At 39.9% G+C, this 24410-nt stretch overlaps 1 protein-coding gene across 1 annotated transcript; it reads right to left on the reverse strand.

The window, feature by feature from the left end:
• Positions 1-1010: 1010 nt before the first annotated feature.
• Positions 1011-1491, reverse strand: LOC128588110 (COX assembly mitochondrial protein homolog). Its single transcript, XM_053594744.1, has one exon. The coding sequence runs from the start codon at positions 1489-1491 to the stop codon at positions 1171-1173; it is 321 nt and encodes a 106-aa protein (XP_053450719.1). The 3' UTR covers positions 1011-1170.
• Positions 1492-24410: the final 22919 nt, after the last annotated feature.

Here is a 24410-nt window from a genome sequence, read left to right on the forward strand (position 1 = left end):
TTAGATACTAGCTTTCCTATTCTTTTTTTTTTAATTTCAGATTAACGTGAGGGTACAAACAACTAGTGTACAATATTGGCATTTGTTAGGTAGAGCCCCTCTTGTAGTTGTGTCCTGCAACCACATATGTGCTATATACCCTTACATTGTGCCCACTAAGGGGGAGCACACCAATTCCCCTCCTTTGACCCTTCTGCCACCTCTCTTCTCCTGTCCCCAAATTGAATTGAACTGAGTTTTTCTCTTATGTGAGTATGTATTACATGGTCTACCAGGTTCATATCACTATTGAGTACATTGGATACTTGCTTTTCCATTCTTGTGATATTTCACTAAGAAGAATGTGTTTCAACTCCACCCAGGTTAATACAAAAGATGTAAAGTGTCTTTTTTATGGTTGAGTAATATTCCATGGTATACATATACCATAGTTTATCAATCCATGCCTAGGTTCATGGTCACTTAAGTTGTTTCCATATCTTGGCAATTGTAAATTGAGCTGTGTGGCAGTGCCTGTGGCTCAAAGGAGTAGGGCACTGGCCCCATATACTGAAGGAGGCGGGTTCAAACCCAGCCCTGGCCCAAAAAAAAAAAAAAATTAAATTGAGCTGTGATAAATAATCTAGTTCAAATGTCCTTATGATAAAATAATTTTGTGTATTTTGAGTCTAGTAATGAGATTGTGGAACCAAATGGAAGGTCTACTTCTATTTGAGGATTCTCCATACTTCTTTCCAAAGAGGCTATATTAATCTGTAGTCCCACCACCAGTGTATTCCCTTCTCTCCACATCTATGCCACCATCTTTAGGACATTGTGATGTGGGCTATTCTTGCTGAGGTTAGGTGATATCTCAGGGTAGTATTGATTTGCATTTCTCTGATGATTAGGGATGATAGACATATGTTTTTTCATATGTTTGTTAGCCATTCATCTGTCTTCCTCAGAGAAGTTTCTGTTCATATCTCTTGGTGAGTGATAGAGGGGATAGTTTGCTCTTTTATTATTGGTTTTTTTTTTTTGAAATAAAATATTTATTTCAGATAAACTTAATATTTCCATAATTAGGTTAAAGCAAACACACATTCTTGAGTCCATTATTTCAGGTGATTTATACTATAAATGACTTCCAGGAATATTAGAGTTCCTGAGTATGAAAGGAATATTTGCCTACATGCTTGTAGGAAGCTTCTGTAGCCTTTTCTTTGCAGGAATTCCAGTTTTTCTGAATTCTTCCCTTTCCTTCAGATACTCCATTTTGCATTCTTCATAAAAAGCTGGATCATTATAGTAAGAAGTTAGACATTCTTTCAATGCAGAATTTTCTTTCCAAGATTTCACAATCATAAGGATTCCAGAGTTTTTGCAACATTTGGTAAAATCTTGAACTTGTTCAGAACACTGCTCTCTGGCCTTTTCTCTCATCATTTTAGGGATCAAAACATCTTTTTCTACATGTCTAAGATGCTGGTCTGCGGGGTTGAGGGCCATCTTGGCAGCGGCGAACAAGGCAACCAGTGGCAACTCTGGGACAGGGGGCGGGGAGGGGAGGAGCCTCTATTATTGTTGATTAATTTGAGTTCTCTGTATATTCTAGTTATCAGCCCTTTGTTAGATTTGAAACATGCAAATATCTTTCCCCATTCTGAAGATTGTCTGCTTGTTTTAGTTTTTGTGCCCTTGGCTGTGCAGAAGCTTTTCAGCTTAATTAAATCCCATGTTTATTTTGGTTGTTGTGATTGCCACTGAAGTCTTCTTCATAAAACCTTTCCCCAGGCCAACATGATCTAGCATTTTCTCCATGCTTTCTTCTAGGATTTTTATCATTTTATGTCTTATATTTAAATCTTTTTCATCTTGAGTCAATTTTGGTAAGTGGTGAAAGGTGCCGGTCCAGTTTCAGTTTTTTACATGTCGTTATCCAGCATGCCCAGCACCATTTATTGAATAGAGATTCATTTCTCCGGTATATGCTTTTGTTAGGTTTATTGAAGATCAGATGGCAATAAGAGACCGGTTTTATCTTTTGGTTTTCTATTCTATTCCATATGTCTATGTCTCCATTTCTATGCCAATGCCATGCTGTTTTGATCACTGTGGACTTATAAGCTCCTTGTTTTTAGTACTAAGAATTACCTTTCTATATGTTTTTTTTCTAGTTCCATACCAAGTGCAGAAGTACTTTTTCCAGTTCCTCAAACTATGATCTTGGTATTTTAATGGGGATGGCTTTGAATCTGTTGATTGCTTTGGGTAGTATAAACATTTTCACAATGTTGATTCTTCACAGAATGGTATGGTCTTCCATTTGTTAACATCTTTCTGGTATTTCTTTTATTAGGCTTTCATAATTCTCTCTGTAGAGATCCTTCACCTCTTTTACTAGGTATATTCCTAGGTATTTAGTTTTCTTTAAAGCTACTGTGAAGGGAATTGTGTCTTGATTTGCTTCTTCACTTGGCTGTTATTGGCATATACAAAGATTATTAATTTATGGACATTGATTTTTATACCCTGAGACATTACTGTATTTCTTATTCACTTCCTGTAGTCTTGTGGTTGAGTCTCTGGGATTCTCTAAATATAAGATTATGTCATTGGAAAAGAGGGAGAGTTTGACCTCTTCTGACCCAATTTGGATGCCCTTAATCTTTCTCTTTCCTGATGGTATTGGCTATAACTTCCAGAACTATGTTGAGTAGTAAAGGCAAGAGAGAACATCCTTGCCTGGTTCTGGTTGTAAGTGGAAAAGCTTTCAGTTTTACTCCATTCACTATGATATTAGCTGTGGGTTTGTCATAGATGGCTTCAATCAGATTAAGAAATAGAAGGCATTCTATGCCTATTGTCTTAAGCATTCTTGTTAGAAGTCTGCCAAAGTTTACCAAATGATTTTTCTGTATCTGGTGAGAGGATCATGTGGTTTTTGTTTTTGCTTTTATTGATATGGTTAATTATATTTATAGATTTGCATATGTTTAAGCAACCTTGTATCCCTGGGATGAAGCTTACTTGATCATGATGTATAATTTTATTAATGTGTAGCTGTAATCTCTTGGCTAAGATTTTACTGAGTATTTTTGCATCAGTATTCATTAGTTAAATTGGTGTAGTTCTCCTTAGTTGAGTCTTTTCATGGTTTTGGTATCAGGATAATGTTTGCTTCATAAAACTTACTCCAGAAGCTTCCTTCTAAAAATTTTGGAATAGGTTCTGCAGTATAGGTACAAGCTCTTCCTTGAAGGTTTGATGGAATTCTGGTGTAAAGCCATCTGGTTCAGGACTTTTTTGTTATTGGGATCTTTTTTATTGTTTCTTCAATTTTAGTGCCTGATATTGGTCCATTCAAGAGATTTATTTATTCCTGGTTAAGTCTAGTGAGTTGATTTCATTCCAGTTATTGATTCATTTCCTCTGCATTGTCAAATTTTATTTTTTGTAGTAGAGATAATCTCTTGTATCTCTGTGGTAGCTGTTGTTATTTCTGCCTTTTTGTTTCTGATGGAAGTTGTTAGAGATCTTTTCTGTTTCTAGTTAATCTTGCCAATAATTTATCAATTTAGTTTATCTTTCTTTCTTTCTTTTTTGGAGACAGAGTCTCAAGCATCTAATGTTGCCCTCAGGAGAGTGCCATGGCATCACAGCTCACAGCAACCTCTAACTCTTGGGCTTAAGTGATTCAGCCTCACTTAAATAGCTGGGACTACAGGCGCCCACCACAGCAGCCAGCTATTTTTGTTGTTGTCGTTGTCATTGTTGTTTAGTAAGCCTGGGCCAGGTTCAAACCTGCCTGCCTCTATGTATGTGGCCAGCACCCTAACCTCTGAGCTACAGGCACTAAGCCAATTTTGTTTACCTTTTTGAAGAACCAACTTTTGGTTTCCTTAATTTTCTGAATTATTCTTTTGTTTTCAATTTTATTTATTTATTTATTTATTTTAATTTTGGTTATTTCTTTTCTTCTTCTAGGTTTGAAATTGGATTCTTCCTTTTCCATTTTCTTGAGATGATTCATTCGGTTGTTGATATGCTTTTTTCTGTTTTTTGAATGTGAGCATCTAATGTAATAAATATCCCTTTTAGGGCTGTTTTTGCAGTATACCACATGTTTTAGGAACTTGTGGCTTCAAAGTTGTTATGTTAAAGAAATTTAATAATTTCTTTCTTTATCTCCTCGTTGACCCACCTATCATTCAGCATAAGGTTTTTCCATGTCTCAGTGTGGGGATTAAAATTTTTGTTGGAGTTGAGTTCCACCTTTATTGCCTTGTGGTCTGAAAAGTTGCAAGGTATAATTTCAATTATTTTAATTTTGTTGAGGTTTGTTTTGTGTCTTAGGATAGAATCTATTTTGGTATATGTTCCATAGGCTGATAAGAAGAATATTAATTAACTTTGGGACAGTGTATTCTGTACATGTCTATTAAGCCCAATTATTCAATGGTCACATTTCAGTCACTTCTATCTTTGTTTCATTTCTGCTTAGAGGATCTGTCCAATTCTGTCAGAAGGGTGTTAAAGTCCCCACCAACTGTGATGTTATAGGATATCATATTGCTCTGACCAATTAAGGTCTGTTTCATAAATCTGGGAGCATTTAAGTTGGGTGCATAAATATTTAGAATTGAAATGTCCTCTTGTTGTATTGCTCCTATGACTAGTATGAAGTGACTATCTTTGTCTTTCTTAAATTTAGTTGCTTTAAATTCAATAGTACCTGTAAATAACATTGCAACCCCTTCATTCTTCTGATTTCCATTTGCCTGAAATATTGTGGGAGTTTTTTGTTTTGTTTTTGAGACAGAGCCTCAAGCTGTCACCCTGGGTAGAGTGCTGTGGCATCACCTCCAACTCCAGGGCTCAAGCAAGTCTCCTGCCTCCACCTCCCAAGTAGCTGGGATGACAGCCCCCACCACAATGCCCAACTATTTTTTTGGTTGCAGCCATCATTCTTGTTTGGCCGGCCCAGGCTGGATTTGAACCTGCCAGGTCAGATGTATGTGGCTGGTGCCTTAGCTGCTTAAGCCACAGGCACTGAGCTGGAAATATTGTTTTTTTTAACCGATTACCCTGAATCTTGTTTGGCCCTTCAAGGTTAGGTGTGTTTCCTGTAGACAACATATAGTCAGCTTGTACTTTTGTATCCAATCAGCCTGTCTCTGCCTCTTCAGTGGGAAATTCAAGCCATTTACACTTATTTAGAGAACTGGTAAGCATCATGTAGTTTGAGTCATGATATTTTGTGAAAGTTCATTGTTTAGTTTTATCCTTTGTGCCATTGTGGAAGCTTGGTTTTGTACTTTAGTTTCTGGATGTTTGCATTGCTGGTGGTCCAGTGTGATGTTCAGTGTGGAGTATAGATCTGAGTAGTTCCTGTAGAATTACTCATTTTTTGCATATCAGTAAAACATTTGTTTTTCCACTGCTTTTAAGATTATTTTGGCAGGATACAGAATCCTGGGCTGAAAATTATTTTATTTAAGAAGGTTAAAGGTAGATGACCATTCTTTTGTGGCTTAAAATTTTTCAGTTGAAAAGTTGTCACCCTGATAGATCCACCCTGTAGCTCAATTGGCACTTACTCCTGGCTGCTTGAAGACTTTTCTGTTTTGCCTTTGGCTCATTATAATGCATATACATTCATTATAATGCATCTTGGAGATGCGCTGTTTGTGTTCAGATGACCTGGGGTTCAATATCCTTCTAAAAGGAATGTTTGGGATATCTTTTTCTTTGCTTTGTTTACTGCTCAGTCTGAGCTGCTGGTTCATCCCTGGCTTGGAGAACCCCTCCGCTGCCTCTTTCCTTCTTGGTCCTCTGCCCCCCACTGACCTTTCCTGCCCCATCACTTCCCCATTCTCTTCTGGGTGTTCCAGCTTGTTCTCTACCATAAAGCCCTTCTCTCTGGGGCTCTTTTTCTCTGTTCCTTTCTTTTCTGACATTCCCTTAAATTCTTTGATAACTGCACTTTGACCTCACATGCATGTACATTACCCACACAGAAACACAATTTTTCTTTGGATTCCCTTTGCAATACAAAGCCTTCTAATCCAAGGCTTACTCTCAGTAAGTAAAGATGCTTCAAGTTTGATGGCCATGAATTTCAGGCTATCAGGCTACAGAACGTTTTGTAGATGACCAACTATTTACTCTCTCCAAGTGTTGGTTCCCATGCAGCTGTGCTAGAAAGTTCCATACTGATGCCAGCACACCTCTCATTGCACAACATGGTGCTGACACTGCTCTTTGGGAAGCTTCTCCAGTCTATAGGTGATGTTTTGAAATACATGGTCAGTAGTCAAGCATTATTGGGAGAATGGAATTGATTTTGGAAAATATCTGAGAGATTTTTAGATTTATTTAGGTAAATAAACTACAGAAGTCCATTTTGAGTTCCACATTAGGGTTATAACAGAAAAATGAAGCTGAATCTCAGTCCATAAGCCAGATCTAAAGGCCATCCCCAGAGAAGCATTTCAGGCACATATAAGCCATAGCATCAGGAGATTTGTAAATAAAATTCCTATGGACCGTCTCAGAAAGGTGACCTGTTACTTGAGTACAAGTTTAGTGCTTTATATAGACTATATGAGAATTAGAATGCATCCTTGAGTGGAATATGCTTTTTATACAGTTTACCAGCAGACTGCCTCATGAACAAAGCTGAATTGAAAAGGAAAGCATTCCCCATCAGCTCCTTGCTCGAGATGACTTTTGATGGCACACAAAAAGGACACAGCAAATGCTGCCTTCTTTTTTTTTTTTTTTTTAATTTTTTTATTAAATCATAACTGTATACAATGATATGATTATGGGGCATCATACACTCACTTCATAAACCATTTGACACATTTTTATCACAGTGGTTAACATAGCCTTTCCGGCGTTATCTCAGTTACTGTGCCAAAACATTTACATTCTACATTTACCAAGTTTCGCAAATACCCCTGTAATATGCACCACAGGTGTGATCCCACCGATTCCCCTCCCTCTACTCACCCACCCCCTTTCCCACTCCCCCCTATTGTTAAGTTGTAGCTGGGTTACAGCTTTCATGTGAGAGTCCCAAATTAGTTTCATAGTAGGGCTGTGTACATTGGGTACTTTTTCTTCCATTCTTGGGACACTTTACTAAGAAGAATATGTTCCAGCTCCATCCATGTAAACATGAAAGAGGTAAAGTCTCCATCTTTCTTTAAGGCTGCATAGTATTCCATGGTATACATATACCACAATTTATTAATCCATTCGTGAATCGATGGGCACTTGGGCTTTTTCCATGACTTAGCTATTATGAATTGGGCTGCAATAAACATTCTGGTACAAATATCTTTGTTATGTTGTGATTTTTGGTCTTCTGGGTATATGCCCAGCAGAGGAATTACAGGATTGAATGGCAGATCATTTTTAGATCTCTGAGTGTTCTCCATATATCTTTCCAAAAGGAATGTATTAATTTGCATTCCCACCAGCAGTGCAGAAGTGTTCCCTTTTCTCCGCATCCACGCCAACATCTCTGGTCTTGAGATTTTGTGATATAGGCTAGTCTCATTGGAGTTAGATGATATCTCAAAGTAGTTTTGATTTGCATTTCTCTGATGATTAAAGATGATGAGCATTTTTTCATATGTCTGAAGGCCGTGCGCCTGTCTTCTTCAGAGAAGTTTCTCTTCAAATCCCTTGCCCAGCCTGCGATGGGATCCCTTGTTTTTTTCTTGCTGATGCGTTTGAGTTCTCTGTGGATTCTGGTTATTAAACCTTTGTCAGAGATATACCCTGCAAATATCTTCTCCCATTCTGAGGGCTGTCTGCTTGCTCTGCTTACTGTGTTCTTAGCTGTGCAGAAGCTTTTTAGTTTGATCAAGTCCCAGTAGTGTATTTTTGAAGCTGCTTCAATTGCCCGGGGGGTTCTCCTCATGAAATACTCACCCAGACCAATTTCTTCAAGGGTTTTCCCTGCATTCTTTTCTAGTATTTTTATAAAATGCTGCCTTCTTTTCACCTCTCCCTCCTCAAGAAGTGGGGATGATGCCCATGCCCCCCAAACCCCATTTTAGGTCCTGTTTCTCAGTTACATGATAAAATCAGGAATTAGCAGTGAGTTGTAAGAAAACAAGCCCAAGAAGTGTTTGCAGATGGTGGATGAAATTCAGGTACAATGAAATCCAAGTTATAAGATCAGCCAAGCAGCTGGGAGACTGAAATGCCTGGTCTTTCATCCTGCAGAAAGAATGGGGCAAGGATGGTCAAGCTCTTCTCCATCCACCATATATCCAGGAGGCTTTGGAGTTTCATTCCTATGACAAGTCAAATGGCACTTTTGGGTCAAATAAACTCCAGGCAAAGACTTTTTCCTTTCAAAGGAGAAATGGGCCAGTGCTCTAAAGTTTAATGAGCTTCATCCTGGGCCAGCTTTGTGGGTCATGCTGGTGCCTGACCTCCTTCACACCTGCCTTTTCACCTTATCCACTCACATTCCAACACTCCTCTGGCACCATGTTCCCCTGGCTTCCAGTTATAAAGGTGTAGTTTAAACCTCTCTTTACCCACCTGAGACATGGCTGAATTTCAGGACACAGGAAATAACATGACAGTGCCCATAAGTATCCATAAGAGAAAATCTGCTGAATGGCTATGCTGACCCTGAGACCCTGACGTGGAAATCCTGGGGAAGTGCTGTTACAGGGACATCTTTGGATTCCACAAGTTTCAGAGCCCTTGGGGTGGGGGCCAAAGTCATAGGAGTTATACTTAACTGCTAGAAAACCAAAGAGATCTAAAACAGTGTGTTAGCCCAGTCTGGAAGCTCAGACAACCCCTGCTAGACTTCTCTGACCTTACCTTCACCCAGCATTGGAGAAAGTCCTCACTAGAGGAAAGCAATGGTACTATTGGGCATCTTTATTGAAACTGGAAGAAGGGTGCACGTGACTGGGAGGGGGTGGGTGGGTGGATGTTCTATAAGAAAGCTTATGGCCAAGGAGGCTGGTGAAAGGAAGAGGTTCATTTCACTTTCACTTCCTTGGGGACTGTAAGTAACTAAGCCTCAAGCAGGCATTTATGGTTAATGCTGGAATTCCCTTCATTGATGCATAACCCATATGTCAAATCTGGAGAGTCTCTTGTAAAATCACCTTAATGGTTCCTCTTTACCCTGAATAAGTACGGTGTTCACAGCTAGTGATGACAGTAGAAGAAACTGAAATTCCTTGGGCTAGACCAGGCAGGCTTTGCTGCAGAAATCCTCATGATTTAGCTGCATCATCATCTTCCCAAGTTTCTCGTGCAGACCAGGCACAGCAGGGAAAACCCTTGGGAGACCTGCTCACAAGCACCACTGTAAAATGAGTGGTCTCCAACTTTATCTGCATCAGAGATACCTGAAGATCTGTCATAAATGCAGATGCACAGAACCTCTAACCCCAAGGTCCTGGGCAGCTACTGGCACATGGACCAGTTCCTTGCATCTTCCATGGGCTTCTGGCAGGCTGGGCCTCCAGAGCAGCAGAGTTCTATGAGGGTGGGGAAAAGGAGAACTGATGGGTTACACCTGAGGCAATCAAACAGGGGGTGGAGAATAAAGTAATGGAGGAGAATCAAGACCAAGGATAGAACGTCATTGGGTAAGATCCACAAAAGTATAAACGTGGGGACGAGCCACGTGGACAGGCACTGGCAAAAGAGGCTGGTGTAAGTCTTCATGAACCTGTTCTCTGGAAAATCCTCTCTCAGAGTGCTAGGCTGGGCACAAAAACGCACCAAAAATTCCAACCTGGCTGAATAAGCCACATGTAGCAAGAATTGCTGTAATCAGAGGGCAGCCCCAGCTCCCCCATGCTCTCCTCCTGGCCACGCAGCAGCTCTGTGAGTCTGAAGATCAGCACTGTCCAGCTGTGGTGACCCCAAGTAAGGGATAGGCCCCTGGGAAGTCTGTGTGCCCTCTGTGGCTCTGACTTCCCCTCTAGAGGAACAATCCTAGGACATCTTGCATGGCCGGATCTGGAGGCAAGAGTGCCTCCACGCCTACCATACCCTTCCACAGTCATCTACTGTAGGCACAACACCCGCTTCTCTGTGTCAGCCAGGTGGCTGCAACCCAGAGTTCCTAGGGTCCTGCTCCTGGGTCTCATCCTCCGAAGTTTGTCCACTCCTGTTGTTCCCCTCTGGAACTGGACAGGGGTGGCCTGATGGCTCTGAGGTCCGCCCAGGACAAGACAGGGCCCTGCCTCTGCCCAGCACGCCCCAGCTGCCACTCTCCTTGTCTGTTCATTCCAGGAGAGCTTCTCTTTTGATGCATAAGTACATCAGATCACCTGCTCCCTGGTATTCACGAGTAAAATTCCAGCTGAACTAAAGACCTAAATCTGAAAAGAAAAACCTGAAACAGAGAAGGGGAAAATATAAGGAAAAACAACTTTAAAAAGTAAAAAATAGGCTTGGTGCCTGTAGCTCAAGTGGCTAAGGCACTAGCCACACACACCAGAGCTGGCAGGTTCCAATCAAGTCCAGAACTGCCAAACAACAATGACAGCTACAACCAAAAGATAGTCGGGTGTTGTAGCTGGCACCTGTAGTCCCAGCTACTTGGGAGGTTGAGGCAAGAGAATCACTTAAGCCCAGGAATTGGAGATTGCTGTGAGCTGTGATGCCATGGCACTCTACCCAGGGCAACAGCTTGAGGATCTGTCTCAAAAAAAAGTAAAATATAAGGTGAAAAAGATGTTAGAACATATTCTCCCCTACATTCTGAACTCAAGAAAAAACTGCCTGGACACAAAACATCATGGATATCCTGTTAGGTCTGCCAGGATGTCCCCGGGTCCCCTGCTCCCAGTGTCAAGAATGAGCACGGGTCCCAGTCCAGCTGATGGCGCAGTGACAACAGAAGCAGATCAATCTAAAGCAATTCATTACAGGATAAAGAAAGAAGCTACAGGAAGAGAAGGAAGCTATGCAAAAGGGCACAAAGTCAAAATACCTTCCAGAGAGAGCAGAGAAAGGCCTTGTGTCTCAGGATACACTGTGTTTTATAAGCTCAATAGTTTGTCCCGCCTTCCTACTTGTAGGATTAGTTGCCATTTTGCCTTTGGGCTGATTGACATGTTGGATTGTGTAACAGATTATGTAAAAGGTTACATAACATACCTTAACAGGTTGATTAATAACAGTTTCCATTTGTAGTCATGTCTCTTCCCCCGATTGGAAACACTTGTCAAATGTCAAGTCTCCCCCAAATAATATATAACACAATTCCACCAAAACACATGATTTCCTTTTTTAATTTGATTAGATTCAAAGGATAGAACACCAAAGAGTAGATAAGAAAAACATGAATAAAATAGTAACAGAAAGTTTGCCTCATCAAATAAGAATGTATCTGTGTGGAAACTGACAAATACAAGAAGGCAACAAGGTAGAGAATCAGAGAATATCTTAATAACCATGAAGACAAAGGTGGTGTATCCACTCCAAAAGATCATGATTTATTTTTTTAAAATGGTGCTGACTCCATTTAATGATCTTTTGGAGGAAAAAAATACCACCATACCACATAGACTTTTACTAGATTTCAAAGAAAAATGAATTAACGACCTTAATTTAAAAAATTAGGAAGAGACAGCCTGCACACAGGTCTGGTTCATGACAGGTAGAGGGAGGTACGATTTGGAGGCTTGGTTCTGCTGGAAATGCTCTGGGGCTGGTGAACCAGGTTTGCTTGCTTCAGTCAGTAGACTTTGGATATAGGTATCTAATGTGATTAATTTCCCTCTTAGGGAGGGGCGGAGACAAGATGGCTGACTAAAACCAGCTTTCCACACAGGCACCCATCCAGAAGGAGAGTTAAAGGACAGAAATTTAGCAAGTAACCTGGTAGATTAGAGCTGCACCAAGACAGAAGGTTGAAGAATGCATATCAACCCCGCTGAGGTGAGCTGTGACCCCAAGGATACAAATAAAAGGTACAAAATCCATCGCCAAGCAGACAGGAGTCCCCTCCCCCATGAGAACTTCTCGGAGTGCCCCATAAACAAACGAGCAGAGTTCAAAGGTCCTCCCACTATACCTCACAGGAGAGACCCTCTAAAAACTGGACTTACCTCCCCTACTAGGGTGTCATGGCATTTTCCTGCCAGGCAGAAAACTGTATAAAACTGTATATATTCTCTACCTGCAATTCTGAGCTCCCAGCACTCCCCTCCACTCTCACTCTGAGGTCTGGAGGCCTGTCCCCCAAGAGTCCAGATTTTTGGGTGATTTCTCGAGGAATGTGGACAGGGCCTGGACTGCAGCTGGTCAGTGCTGATTCTGCAACACAGGAGTGAGGAGAGGATGGTCAGCTGGGAGGGAACCACACCGGAGTGGCGGTGCCCCAAGGTGCAGAGAAGCAGCTGTTTTTGACAACAATAGAGCTCACTCCCAGATATTCTAAAGTCACACCCCCTGTCTCTCTGGGCAACCAGAGGAGGCCGGGCATCTTAGGTGGTAACCACCATGGAACAGATCTGGGACTGAAATGCAGGCCCCGTGAGTAAAGGGTTTGCCTGAGGCAGGACCACCCTGGGTGGAGGGCGGGGAATACAAAATGCATGCACAGAGCTGGGAGATTCCCAGGGTGGGGCTGACCCAGAAGGCCACTTTACTGAGCCTAAGATGCACCCGGCCCGCAGGGGACCATCAGCTTAAACAAAGGAGGGCGGGCAGAGGCTGGATCTGACAGGTAACCGTGCTGCAAACACAAAAAGCTGAGACCATCCAGCAACACAGACAGTGCCTGAGGCACAGGTTCTGGGAACTCAAAACAACTTCTCTTCTGCAGGAGAATTTAGCAGGGAAAGAAAAAAATCCCCACGAAGTTGTTCTGTTCTGTCAGTAACATCAATCAGGGGCAGGGCTGGATTTGAGTGAACCGCTCCAGCCTCCATCAAGTGCCCGAGGTTGTCAGGCCTCACCTCCCCCTGCTGGATAGAGGCAGAGAGCAGGGCCCTGGCTGAGCAGACATAGATTTCCTTGTAAGGCATCAACCTTTCCAGACTAATCTATTTGCTGGGTGGGTCCTCCTGACTTCACGGAGCACCGGAGCAAGTCATATTTCAGTTGTCAGCAGACCCCAGTGATCTAGTTGCCCGAGACCTTTTAAATTCTTCCACCTGAGACAGGTGCTGAGAGACAATTGATTTGGACCTTTTGAACTGAGCCAATTACCTGAGGACTATCCAACTGGTGCCCTGGGTGTGTGGCTGAAGGAAGGTTTGATTTTCCTTTTCCAATTGTTACCTGTGGGGGGCAGGGTGACTTAATTGCTGGTATTTCTCCACAGCTGAGACTTCAACCCAGAGTAACTGTTTCACTAGGGTCGGACAGAGACAAGCTAAAAACAAGACAGAGTCACTTAGCGCCACCACACCAAACAGGTCCCCAATTTCTCAGGCTGTAGCACTGTACAGGTCCTTGACAAAGCTCCAGGGGAAAAGTCAAACAATGTAAAATAATCATGGAGCGGACTCATCAGAAAAACTCTGGTAACATGAATAACCAAAATACATTACACACACACACACACCCCCTCCCAAGGAAAGATATGACAGATGTAACTGAAGATCCAACTCATAAACAGCTGGCTGAGATGTCAGAAATCGAATTCAGAATTTGGATTGGAAACAAGATTCATAGAATGGAGGAAAATTTGGAATTAGAAATTCGAGGAGCAATTCAAAAGTCTGAATTAGAAAGTCGAGGAGAAATTCAAAAGTTGTTTCAAGAATTTAACGAATTTAAAGACACAACCACCAAAGAATTTGACACACCAAAGCAAGAATTTGCAGCCCTCAAAGATTTGAAAAATTCAGTAGAATCCCTCAGTAACAGAGTGGAGCAAGCAGAAGAAAGGATATCTGACACTGAAGACAAAGCTTTTGAATGTTCCAAAACTCTCAAAGAGGAAGAGAAATGAAGAGCGAAAATGGATCATTCTCTCAAAGAGCTAGGGAATAATTCAAAGAAGGCTAATCTGCCTCATTGGAATCCCTGAAAGTGATGAAGTGGCCTCACAAGGCACAGAGGCCCTTCTGCATGAAATTATGAAAGAGAATTTTGCAGACATGCCAAGAGATTCTGAAATTCAGATACCAGACAGTTTCAGAACACCAGCATGACTAAATCTGAATAAGGCATCCCCCAGGCATATCATAATTAACTTCACTAAAGTTAATATGAAGGAGAAATATCTGAAAGCAGCCAGACGTAAGAAATCCATTACCTACAAAGGGAAGAATATTAGAATGACTGCAGATTTCTCTGCTGAAACTTTTCAAGTCAGAAGAGGGTGGTCATCGACTTTTAATCTCCTAAAACAAAATAACTTTAAACCCTGGATCTATATTCAGCTAAAATGAGTTTCATTTATGATGGAGAAATTCAATACTTTAATGACATTCACATGTTGAAGAAATTTGCCATAACCAAACCAGCTATTCAGAACATTCTCAGACCTATCCTCCATGATGACCAGCCCAAACATCTTCCACAAAAGGAAACTCACTCAGAAACTTTTGATCAAACTCCAACTTCCACAGTGGCGAAAGGTTTATAAATGTCCACTGAACTTTCGAAAAACTTGATACCCAAAATGTTACCAGACTTATCTATATTCTCCATTAATGTGAAGAGCTTAAACTGGCCTCTAAAGAGGCACAGTTTGGCTGACTAGATACAAAAACTCAGGCCAGATATTTGCTGCATACAAGAATCTTGTCTTACCTTAAAAGATAAATATAGACTCAGGGTGAAAGGATGGTCATCCATATTTCAGGCAAATGGTAATCAGAAAAAAGCAGGTGTTGCAATTCTATTTGCAGACACAATAGCTTTAAACCAACAAAAGTAAGGAAGGATAAGAATGGTCACTTCATATTAAGGGTAATATTCAATATGATGAGATTTCAATTATTAATATTTATGCACCCAACTAGAATGTGCCTCAATTTATAAGAGAAACTCTAACAGACATGAGCAACTTGATTTCCTCCAGCTTGCATAATAGTCAGAGATTTCAACACTCCTTTGGCAATGTTGGATAGATCCTCCAATAAGAAGCTGAGCAAAGAAATTTTAGATTTAAACTGAACCATCCAACATTTGAATTTAGCAGATATCTACAAAACATTTCATCCCAACAAAACTGAATACACATACTTTTCATCAGCCCACAGAACATACTCCAAAATCAATCACATCTTCGGTCATAAGTCTAACCTTAGTAAATTTAAAGGAATAGAAATTATTCCTTGCTTCTTCTCGGACCACCATGAAATTAAAGTCGAACTCAGTAACAACAGGAATCTGCATACTCATACAGAAACAAGGAAGCTAAATAACCTTATGCTGAATGATAGCTGGGTCATAGATGAGATTAGGAAGGAAATTGCCAAATTTTGGGAACAGAACGACAAAGAAGACATGAATTATCAGAACCTGTGGGATACTGCAAAGGCAACCCTAAGAAGAAAATTTGTATCATTGCAAGCCTTCCTCAAGAGAACGGAAAGGGAGGAAGTTAACAATTTAATGGGACATCTCAAGCAACTGGAAAAGAAAGAAAATTAGAACCTCAAACCCAGTAGAAGAAAAGAAATAACCAAAATTACAGCAGAATTAAATGGAATTGAAAACAAAAGAATAATACAACAGATCAATAAATCAAAAAGTTGGTTTTTTGAAAAGGTCAATAAAATAGATAAACCTTTGGCTGACCTAACCAGGAAAAAAAGAGTAAAATCTCTAATTTCATCAATCAGAAATGACAAAGATGAAATAACAACAGACTTCTCAGAAACTCAAAAAATCCTTAATGAATATTACAAGAAACTTTATTCTCAGAAATATGAGAATATGAAGGAAATTGGCCAGTACATAGAAGCACGTAACCTTCCAAGACTTAGCCAAAATCAAGTGAAAATGTTGAACAGGCCAATATCAAGTTCTGAAATAGCATCAACCATATGAAAGCTCCCTAAAAAGAAAAGCCCAGGACCAGATGGCTTGATGCCAGAATTCTACCAAACCTTTAAGGAGGAACTAGTGCCTATATTACTCAACCTGTTCCAAAAGGTAGAAAAAGAAGGAAGACTACTCAACATGTTCTATGAAGCAAACATCACCCTGATCCCCAAACCAGGAAAAGACCCAATAAGAAAAGAAAATTATAGACCAATATCACTAATGAATATAGATGCAAAAATATTTAACAAGATCCTAACAAACAGAATCCAGCAACACATCAAACAAATTATACATCATGACCAAGTAGGTTTTATCCCAGGGTCTCAAGGTTGGTTCAATATACATAAATTTATAAGTATAATTCAGCACATAAACAAATAAAAAAACAAAGACCATATGATTCTCTCAATTGATGCAGAAAAAGCTTTTGATAATATCCAGCATCCCTTCATGATCAGAACACTTAAGAAAATTGGTATAGAAGAGACATTCCTTAAACTGATACAGGCCATCTACATCAAACCCACAGTCAATATCATATTGAATGGAGTTAAATTGAAATCATTTCCACTCAGATCAGGAACCTGACAAGGCTGCTCATTGTCTCTACTGCTCTTTAATATTATAATGGAAGTCTTAGCCATCGCAATTAGGGAAGAAAAGGCGATCAAGGGTATCCATATAGGGTCAGAAGAGATCAAACTTTCACTCTTTGAGGACGATATGAATCCACAGAGAACTCAAACTCAAAGCAAGAAAAGAACAAGTGATCCCATCACAGGCGGGGCAAGGGACTTGAAGAGAAACTTCTCTGAAGAGGACAGGCACAAGGCCTACAAACATATGAAAAAATGCTCAACATCCTTAATCATCAGAGAAATGCAAATCAAAACTACTTTGAGATATCATCTAACTGCAGTAAAATTAGCACATATCACAAAATCCCAAGACCAGAGATGTTGGTGTGGATGTGGAGAAAAGGAAACACGTCTACACTGCCAATGGGAATGCAAATTAATACGTTTCATTTGGAAATATGTTTGGAGAACACTTAGAGATCTAAAAATACATGTGCCATTCATCCTATAATTCCTCTACTAGGCATATACCCAGAAGACCAAAAATCACATCATAAAAAAGATATTTGTGCCAGAATGTTTATTGAAGCCCAATTCATAATTCCTAAGTCATGGAAAGAGCCCAGGTGCCCATTGATCCATGAATGGATTAATAAATTGTGGTATATGTACACCATGGAATATTATGCAGCCTTAAAGAAAGATGGAGACTTTACCTCTTTCATATTTCCATGGGTGGAGCTGGAACATATTCTTCTTAGTAAAGTATATCAAGAATGGAAGAAAAAGGATCCAATGTAGTCAGCCCTACAATGAAACTAATTTCTGGCTTTCATATGAAAACTATAACCCAGTTATAACCTAAGAATATGGGGAATGGGGAAAGGAAGGGTAGGTGGGGAGGATGGGTGGAGGGAGGGTGGTTGGTGGGATTACACTTTCGGTGCATCTTACAAGGGTACATGTGAAACTTAGTAAATGCAGAATATAAATGTCTTAACACAATAACTAAGAAAATGCCAGTAAGGCTATGTTAACCAGTGTGATGAAAATATATCAGATGGTCTATAAAACCAGTGTATGGTGCCCCATGATCGCATTAACGTACACAGCTATGATTTAATTAAAAAAAAATAAAAAATAAAAAAAAATTAGGAAGTAACAGGTAAAAGAATTAAATAATAGAAAATCAAGAAACTGAGAAAACATGGAAGTAATGGTCTATGAAATATGTAAACAACCACAGATTAATAAATCAAAAAGTTGGTTTTTTGAAAAGGTCAATGAAATAGATAAACCTTTGGCCAACCTAATCAGGAAAAAAAGATTAAAATCTCTAATCTCATTAATGAGAAACGACAAAGACGAAATAACAACAGACTCCTCAGAAATTCAAAAAATCCTTAATGAATATTGCAAGAAACTTTATTCTCAGAAATATGAAAATCTAAAGGAAATTGACCAATACTTGGAAGTACGTCACCTTCCAAAACTTAGCCAGAATCAAGTGGCAATGCTGAACAGGCCCATATCAAGTTCTGAAACAACATCAACTATACAAAACCTCCCCAAAAAGAAAAGCCAGGACCAGATGGTTTCACGTCACAATTCTACCAAACAGTTAAAGAGGAATTAGTACCTATATTACTCAACCTGTTCCAAAAGGTAGAAAAAGAAGGAAGACTACCCAACACATTCTATGAAGCAGATATCACCCTGATCCCCAAACCAGGAAAAGACCCAATAAGAAAAGAAAATTATAGTCCTATATCACTAATGAATATAGATGCAAAAATATTTAACAAGATTTTAACAAACAGAATCCAACAACACATCAAACAAATTATACATCATGACCAAGTAGGTTTTATCCCAGGGTCTCAAGGCTGGTTCAATATACGTAAATCTATAAGTATAATTCAGCACATAAACAAATTAAAAAACAAAGACCATACGATTCTCTCAATTGATGCAGAAAAAGCTTTTGATAATATCCAGCATCCCTTCATGATCAGAACACTTAAGAAAATTGGTATAGAAGGGACATTTCTTAAACTGATACAGGCCATCTACATCAAACCCACAGTCAATATCGTATTGAATAGAGTTAAATTGAAATAATTTCCACTCAGATCAGGAACCAGACAAGGCTGCCCATTGTCTCCACTGCTCTTTAACATTGTAATGGAAGTATTAGCCCCCGCAATTAGGGAAGAAAAGACGATCAAGGTTATCCATATAGGGTCAGAAGATATCAAACTGTTGCTCTTCACAGATGATATGATTGTATATCTGGAAAACACCAGAGATTCTACTACAAAACTCTTAGAAGTGATCAAGGAATACAGCAGCGTCTCAGGTTACAAAATCAACATTCATAAATCAGTAGCCTTTATATATACCAACAATAGTCAAGTTGAAAAATCAGTTAAGGACTCTATTCCATTCACAGTAGTGCCAAAGAAGATGAAATATTTGGGAGTTTATTTAACAAAAGACGTGAAAGATCTCTATAAAGAGAACTATGAAACTCTAAGAAAAGAAATAGCTGAAAATGTTAACAAATGGAAAAACATACCATACTCATGGATGGGAAGAGTCAACATCGATAAAATGTCCATACTACCCAAAGCAATACATAATTTTAACGCAATCCCTATTAAAGCTCCACTGTCATACTTTAAAGATCTTGGAAAAACAATACTTCGTTTTATATGGAATCAGAAAAAACCTTGAATAGCCAAGACATTACTAAGAAATAAAAAAAAAAGCAGGAGGAATCACACTACCAGATCTCAGACTATGCTACAAATCGATAGTGATCAAAACAGCATGGTACTAGCACAAAAACAGACAAGTAGTGTCTAGAACAGAATAGAGAACGAAGAGATGAATCCAGCTACTTACCGTTATTTAATCTTTGACAAGCCAATTAAAAACATGTAGTGGGGAAAAGATTCCCTATTTAACAAATGGTGCTGGGTGAACTGGCTGGCAACCTGCAGAAGACTGAAATTGGACCCACACCTTTCACCATTAACTAAGATAGACTTTCATTCGATTAAAGATTTAAACTTAAGACATGAAACTATAAAAATACTAGAAGAGAGTGCAGGGAGAACTCTTGAAGAAATCGGTCTGGGCAAGTATTTTATGAGGAGGACCCCCCAGGCATTTGAAGCAACTTCAAAAATACACTACTGGGACCTGATCAAACTAAAATCTTCTGCACAGCCAAGAACACAGTAAGTAAAGCAAGCAAACAGCCCTCAGAATGGGAGAAGATATTTGCAGGTTATGTCTCTGACAAAGGTTTAATAACCAGAATCCACAGAGAACTCAAACATATAAGCAAGAAAAGAACAAGTGATCCCATCACAGGCTGGGCAAGGGATTTGAAGAGAAACTTCTCTGAAGAAGACAGGTGTGCAGCCTACAGACATATGAAAAAATGCTCATCATCTTTAATCATCAGAGAAATGCAAATCAAAACTACTTTGAGATAGCATCTAACTCCAGTAAGATTAGCCCATATCACAAAATCCCAAGACCAGAGATGTTGGCGTGGATGTACAGAAAAGGAAACACGTCTACACTGCTGGTGGGAATGCAAATTAATACATTCCTTTTGGAAAGTTGTTTCGAGAACACTTACAGATCTCAAAATAGATCTGCCATTCAATCCTATAATTCCTCTACTAGGCATATACTCAGAAGACCAAAAATCACATCATAACAAAGATATTTGTACCAGAATGTTTATTGCAGCCCTATTCATAATTGCTAAATCATGGAAAAAGCCCAAGTGCCCAATTATCCATGAATGGATTAATAAATTGTGGTATATGTACACCATGGAATATTATGCAGCCTTAAAGAAAGATGGAGACTTTACCTCTTTCATGTTTACGTGGATGGAGCTGGAACATATTCTTCTTAGTAAAGTATCTCAAGAATGGAAGAAAAAGTATCCAATGTACTCAGCCCAACTATGAAACTAATTTATGGCTTTCACATGAAATCTATAACCCAGATGCAACATAAGAATAGGACGAAGGGGTAAAAGGAGGGGAGGGAGGGGGGTCGTGGGCAGAGGGAGGGGGGATTGGTGAGATTACACCTGCAGTGCATCTTACAAGGGTATATGTGAAACTTAGTAAATGTGGAATATAAATGTCTTAGCACAATAACTAAGAAAATGCCAGGAAGGCTATGTTAACCAGTGTGATGAAAATGTGTCAAACGGTCTATGAAACTAGTATATGGTGCCCCATGATCACATTAATGTACACAGCTATGATTTAATAAAAAAATAAAAAATAATAAAAAGAAATATGTAAACAGTTGAAGAGAAAAATTTGAAAAAGCTTATAAGATGTGATGCACACATAGATTTGGTAAATTATTTGTAGTGGAGATGATGAAGGGTTAATAGCTATTTCTATTCTATATAAAGGAGAAAAAATGGGCATTTGAAAAGTGAGCAATGAATTCAAGCAGGCAATTCAGTGCAAATTCAAATGCCCAATAAATGTAAGCAAAGTTGCAAAACACACTAATATTCAAGAGAATATCTAGCAAAGTATCCCTGAAACCAGAGAAATTTTTAAATCATTTATATCTATGGTTGGCTAGATAGCTATTGGAAAGGATGTCCTTATAAGTTGTTAGAAAATGCACATTATAACAGTGTTTTAGGAAGAGCAACTTGAAATAACTCTAAAATTTTAAAACATTCTTTTAACTGAAAATCTCACTGCTAGGAAACAATTGCACCAAGGTAAATGCTGTTGCATATATGCAGGGATGTTTGCTGTTGGAAAGTTAATATGGCAAAGAAGGCAAAATGTAAGGACCGTCCACTGATGGTTATAACAATAAAATAATGGAATAATCTATGCTATAGCACTGTCATGCAATAAAAGTTGGTAGTCATTAGAAGGAAATAGAAATATAGCAGCTGACTAAGAGAATCTCCCTGAAGTATTGTATTATCAAAGGAGATAAGTAAGATGGTGCTGGGTCCTCCGGCAGTCACAGTTGAGGGAAAATCGGGGCCAGCCCGATCTCGTCCCAGGGGCTGAGCGGGATGGCAAGTGTCAGCAGCTGGAAGAGGAACACACAGAGCCGGGAGTGTTTCAAAGCAGGAACTCAGCTTTATTGCATCAAGGAGCCGCTTCTATAGGGCGTGGGGAAGGGGCGGGGAAAGGAGGTGGGGGATGAGGTACGTGAAATGGTGTGATGGGTGGTAAAACAGGGTTGGGCCAATGGCATGGTACCACGTTGGCTGTATCTAGGTAGAGGCAGTTTCAGGCCCGGCCTTGCTGAGGCATTGCTATGCAGCAGTAGCTCCATGGATGCACTAGGCCTCAGGCCCATGGCAGGGCCCAAAATTTCCCCCTTTAGTTTTTTGTATGGCAGAAAAACATAGTCCCTGTCTTAGGTTGCCTGCTTTTGCAGTTTCAGTCTTACCCGTCATGGGGATACAAACATCAATGGTTTGGTCCCTGTCTTAGGTTGACTGAACGCAGAGTGATCTTACCCGTCTTTGGGTACTATGAATGTAATCCACCATGCAGCCTCTCCATATCCTGTCTTAGGTTGTCCCAGTTTTGGGATCTTACCTGTCATCAGTGCTATGGAGGGCGGTTAAGAATAATAGTTAGATTCCTGGTTAATGAGCTGGTGATATCGGACCTTGACCTGATTTAAGTTTATTGCCTCTAACCTTTTTCCAAAGGTGATAACTAACATAAGGGTGAGTAAGGGTCAGGGGAAGAAGGTAGGGTAAAAAAAAAAAAATCCATGTAGGCCCATTCTAAAATTTCTTTTCTTCTCTTTTCTAAATCTTCTTGGAGTGTTTTGATCTTGTTTTGCACGATCCCAGATCTGTTGGCATAAAAGCAACACTTCTTCTGCAAAAATAAACAGATGCCTCCCTAGATGCTATGAGACTCTGGATAGTGTTGGGGTCGTCCATTCCCTCATCTCTGGGGGGGATGAACATCATTAGCATCATCAGCAGTGCAAGCAGTTGCTTCCTCATTGGGGGTTCCTTTTGGGGGGGAATTAGAAAGACACTTCTCAGGGGCGTTAGACCCCCTGGATAAATTAAGGTTATCCCCTTCTTGTTGGGGCAAGTATTTAAGGTCTCTTGCTGGAACCCAAATGGTTTTTTTCTCATTTTGAGACACATCTGAAACCTCTCCCTGCTGTAAGGAGTGGGTCTGGTCCTCTCCACCCTCCCATAAGCGGATCTCACCATCGGACCCAGATGGAACAATAGGTCACAGATGAAGACCAATGCTTTTGAAAGGGAGATAAGTGTGGGTCTTCTTTGGAAAAATTTAAGATATTTAGTGTGAATAGAGCCTTTTTCAATTGATCGTGAGGGAGTATAGACTCCCCCTTTTGTTTTTGTAATTGACTCTTAAGGGTTTGATTGAATCTTTCAATGATAGCTTGACCTTGGGGGTTGTGTGGTATGCCAGTGGAGTGTGAAATTTTCCATGTTTGTAGGAAATTTGTAAAGGATTTGCTTGTAAAGAAAGGGCCATTGTCAGTTTTAATTTGATCAGATAGACCAAGGGTAGCAAAACATTGGAGCGTATGGCTAATGGCATGTTTAGTTTTTCTCCAGCATGTGCTGACACCCAACAGGCGCGGGAGAAGTTGTCAATGGACACAAAAATGTATTTAAGTTTCCCAAAAGGGGCATAGTGAGTAACATCTATTTGCCATAGATGATTGGGTCAAAGGCCTCAGGGGTTGGTGCCCGAGGTCTGCAGAGGAGGAACTTGAAGGAAAGGCTGGAATGACTGACAAGTACAAACGATTTTTTTCAGATCCTTAACAGGTATGTGGGGATACTTGTGTTTAAGCCCTCTCCAATTGATACGAGTTAATTGGTGAAATTGTGTTGCTTCTGTTACTGTATTGCATTGTGGCATGGAGGCTAGCTGATCTGCTAATTTATTGCCTGTAGCTAAAAATCCTGGTAGGTTTTGATGTTCTCTAAGGTGTTGGAAGTAAATTGGATTGGTTCTTTGTTTGAATAGAGTTCTAACCTGGATCATTAATGGGGATATGGGATTGGAATCTAATTTAATATGAGCCTCTATTAAATTGGGTAGTAGGTTGACTACATAAAGGCTATCTGAAAATAGGTTAAAGGGTTCAGGTATGGAATTAAGGGCCATGACAACAGCAAAAAGTTCTTTGAATTGAGCCGATCCTTCAAGCTCATGTAGGATGGATTTTAAGGGGGTGGGTTTTTGATCTTGCACTAGGGGAGGATAAATAATAATGGAAGCTCCTAGGTGCCCTCTGTCTGTAAAGATGGTGAGGAAGGTGGGATTAGGATGCAGGAGAAAAAGTTGTGGTGGTTTCCAAGTTAGTTTGGCAAAGGAGTTCATCCATTTGTAAGGACCGTAGTGACAATCAATTCGGCCTGAGAATCCTTCAAGTGCCAGTGCAATTCTATTGTTATTTCTCTGAAGCCAGGAAAAATCTGAGAGTTTATATGGGGTGATGATGGAATGAGGTTCAATGCCAAACAATCTGACTGCTATGTCCCTTCCTTTAACTATGCAGTCGGCAATCTGATTGTTTGTGGAATAGACCCTAGGGACTCCTCCTACCGAGAGATGAATCCACTGGATAGGCTCCCCCTTTTGGGCTAAGAGGGCGGTACATAAAGTTTCTCCGGGAAAGAGGTAGAGGATAAGGGGTATGTGGGGATTGAATCTTTTTAAAGAAGCTTGGTTTATGGATTGTTGAATTTTAGTCAGTATGTGTTGACAATGAGGTGGTAATGTTATTTGAGAGGTTAAA

The sequence above is a fragment of the Nycticebus coucang genome, chromosome 6 (assembly GCF_027406575.1).
Source record: "Nycticebus coucang isolate mNycCou1 chromosome 6, mNycCou1.pri, whole genome shotgun sequence".
NCBI classification, from domain to species: Eukaryota; Metazoa; Chordata; class Mammalia; order Primates; family Lorisidae; genus Nycticebus; species Nycticebus coucang.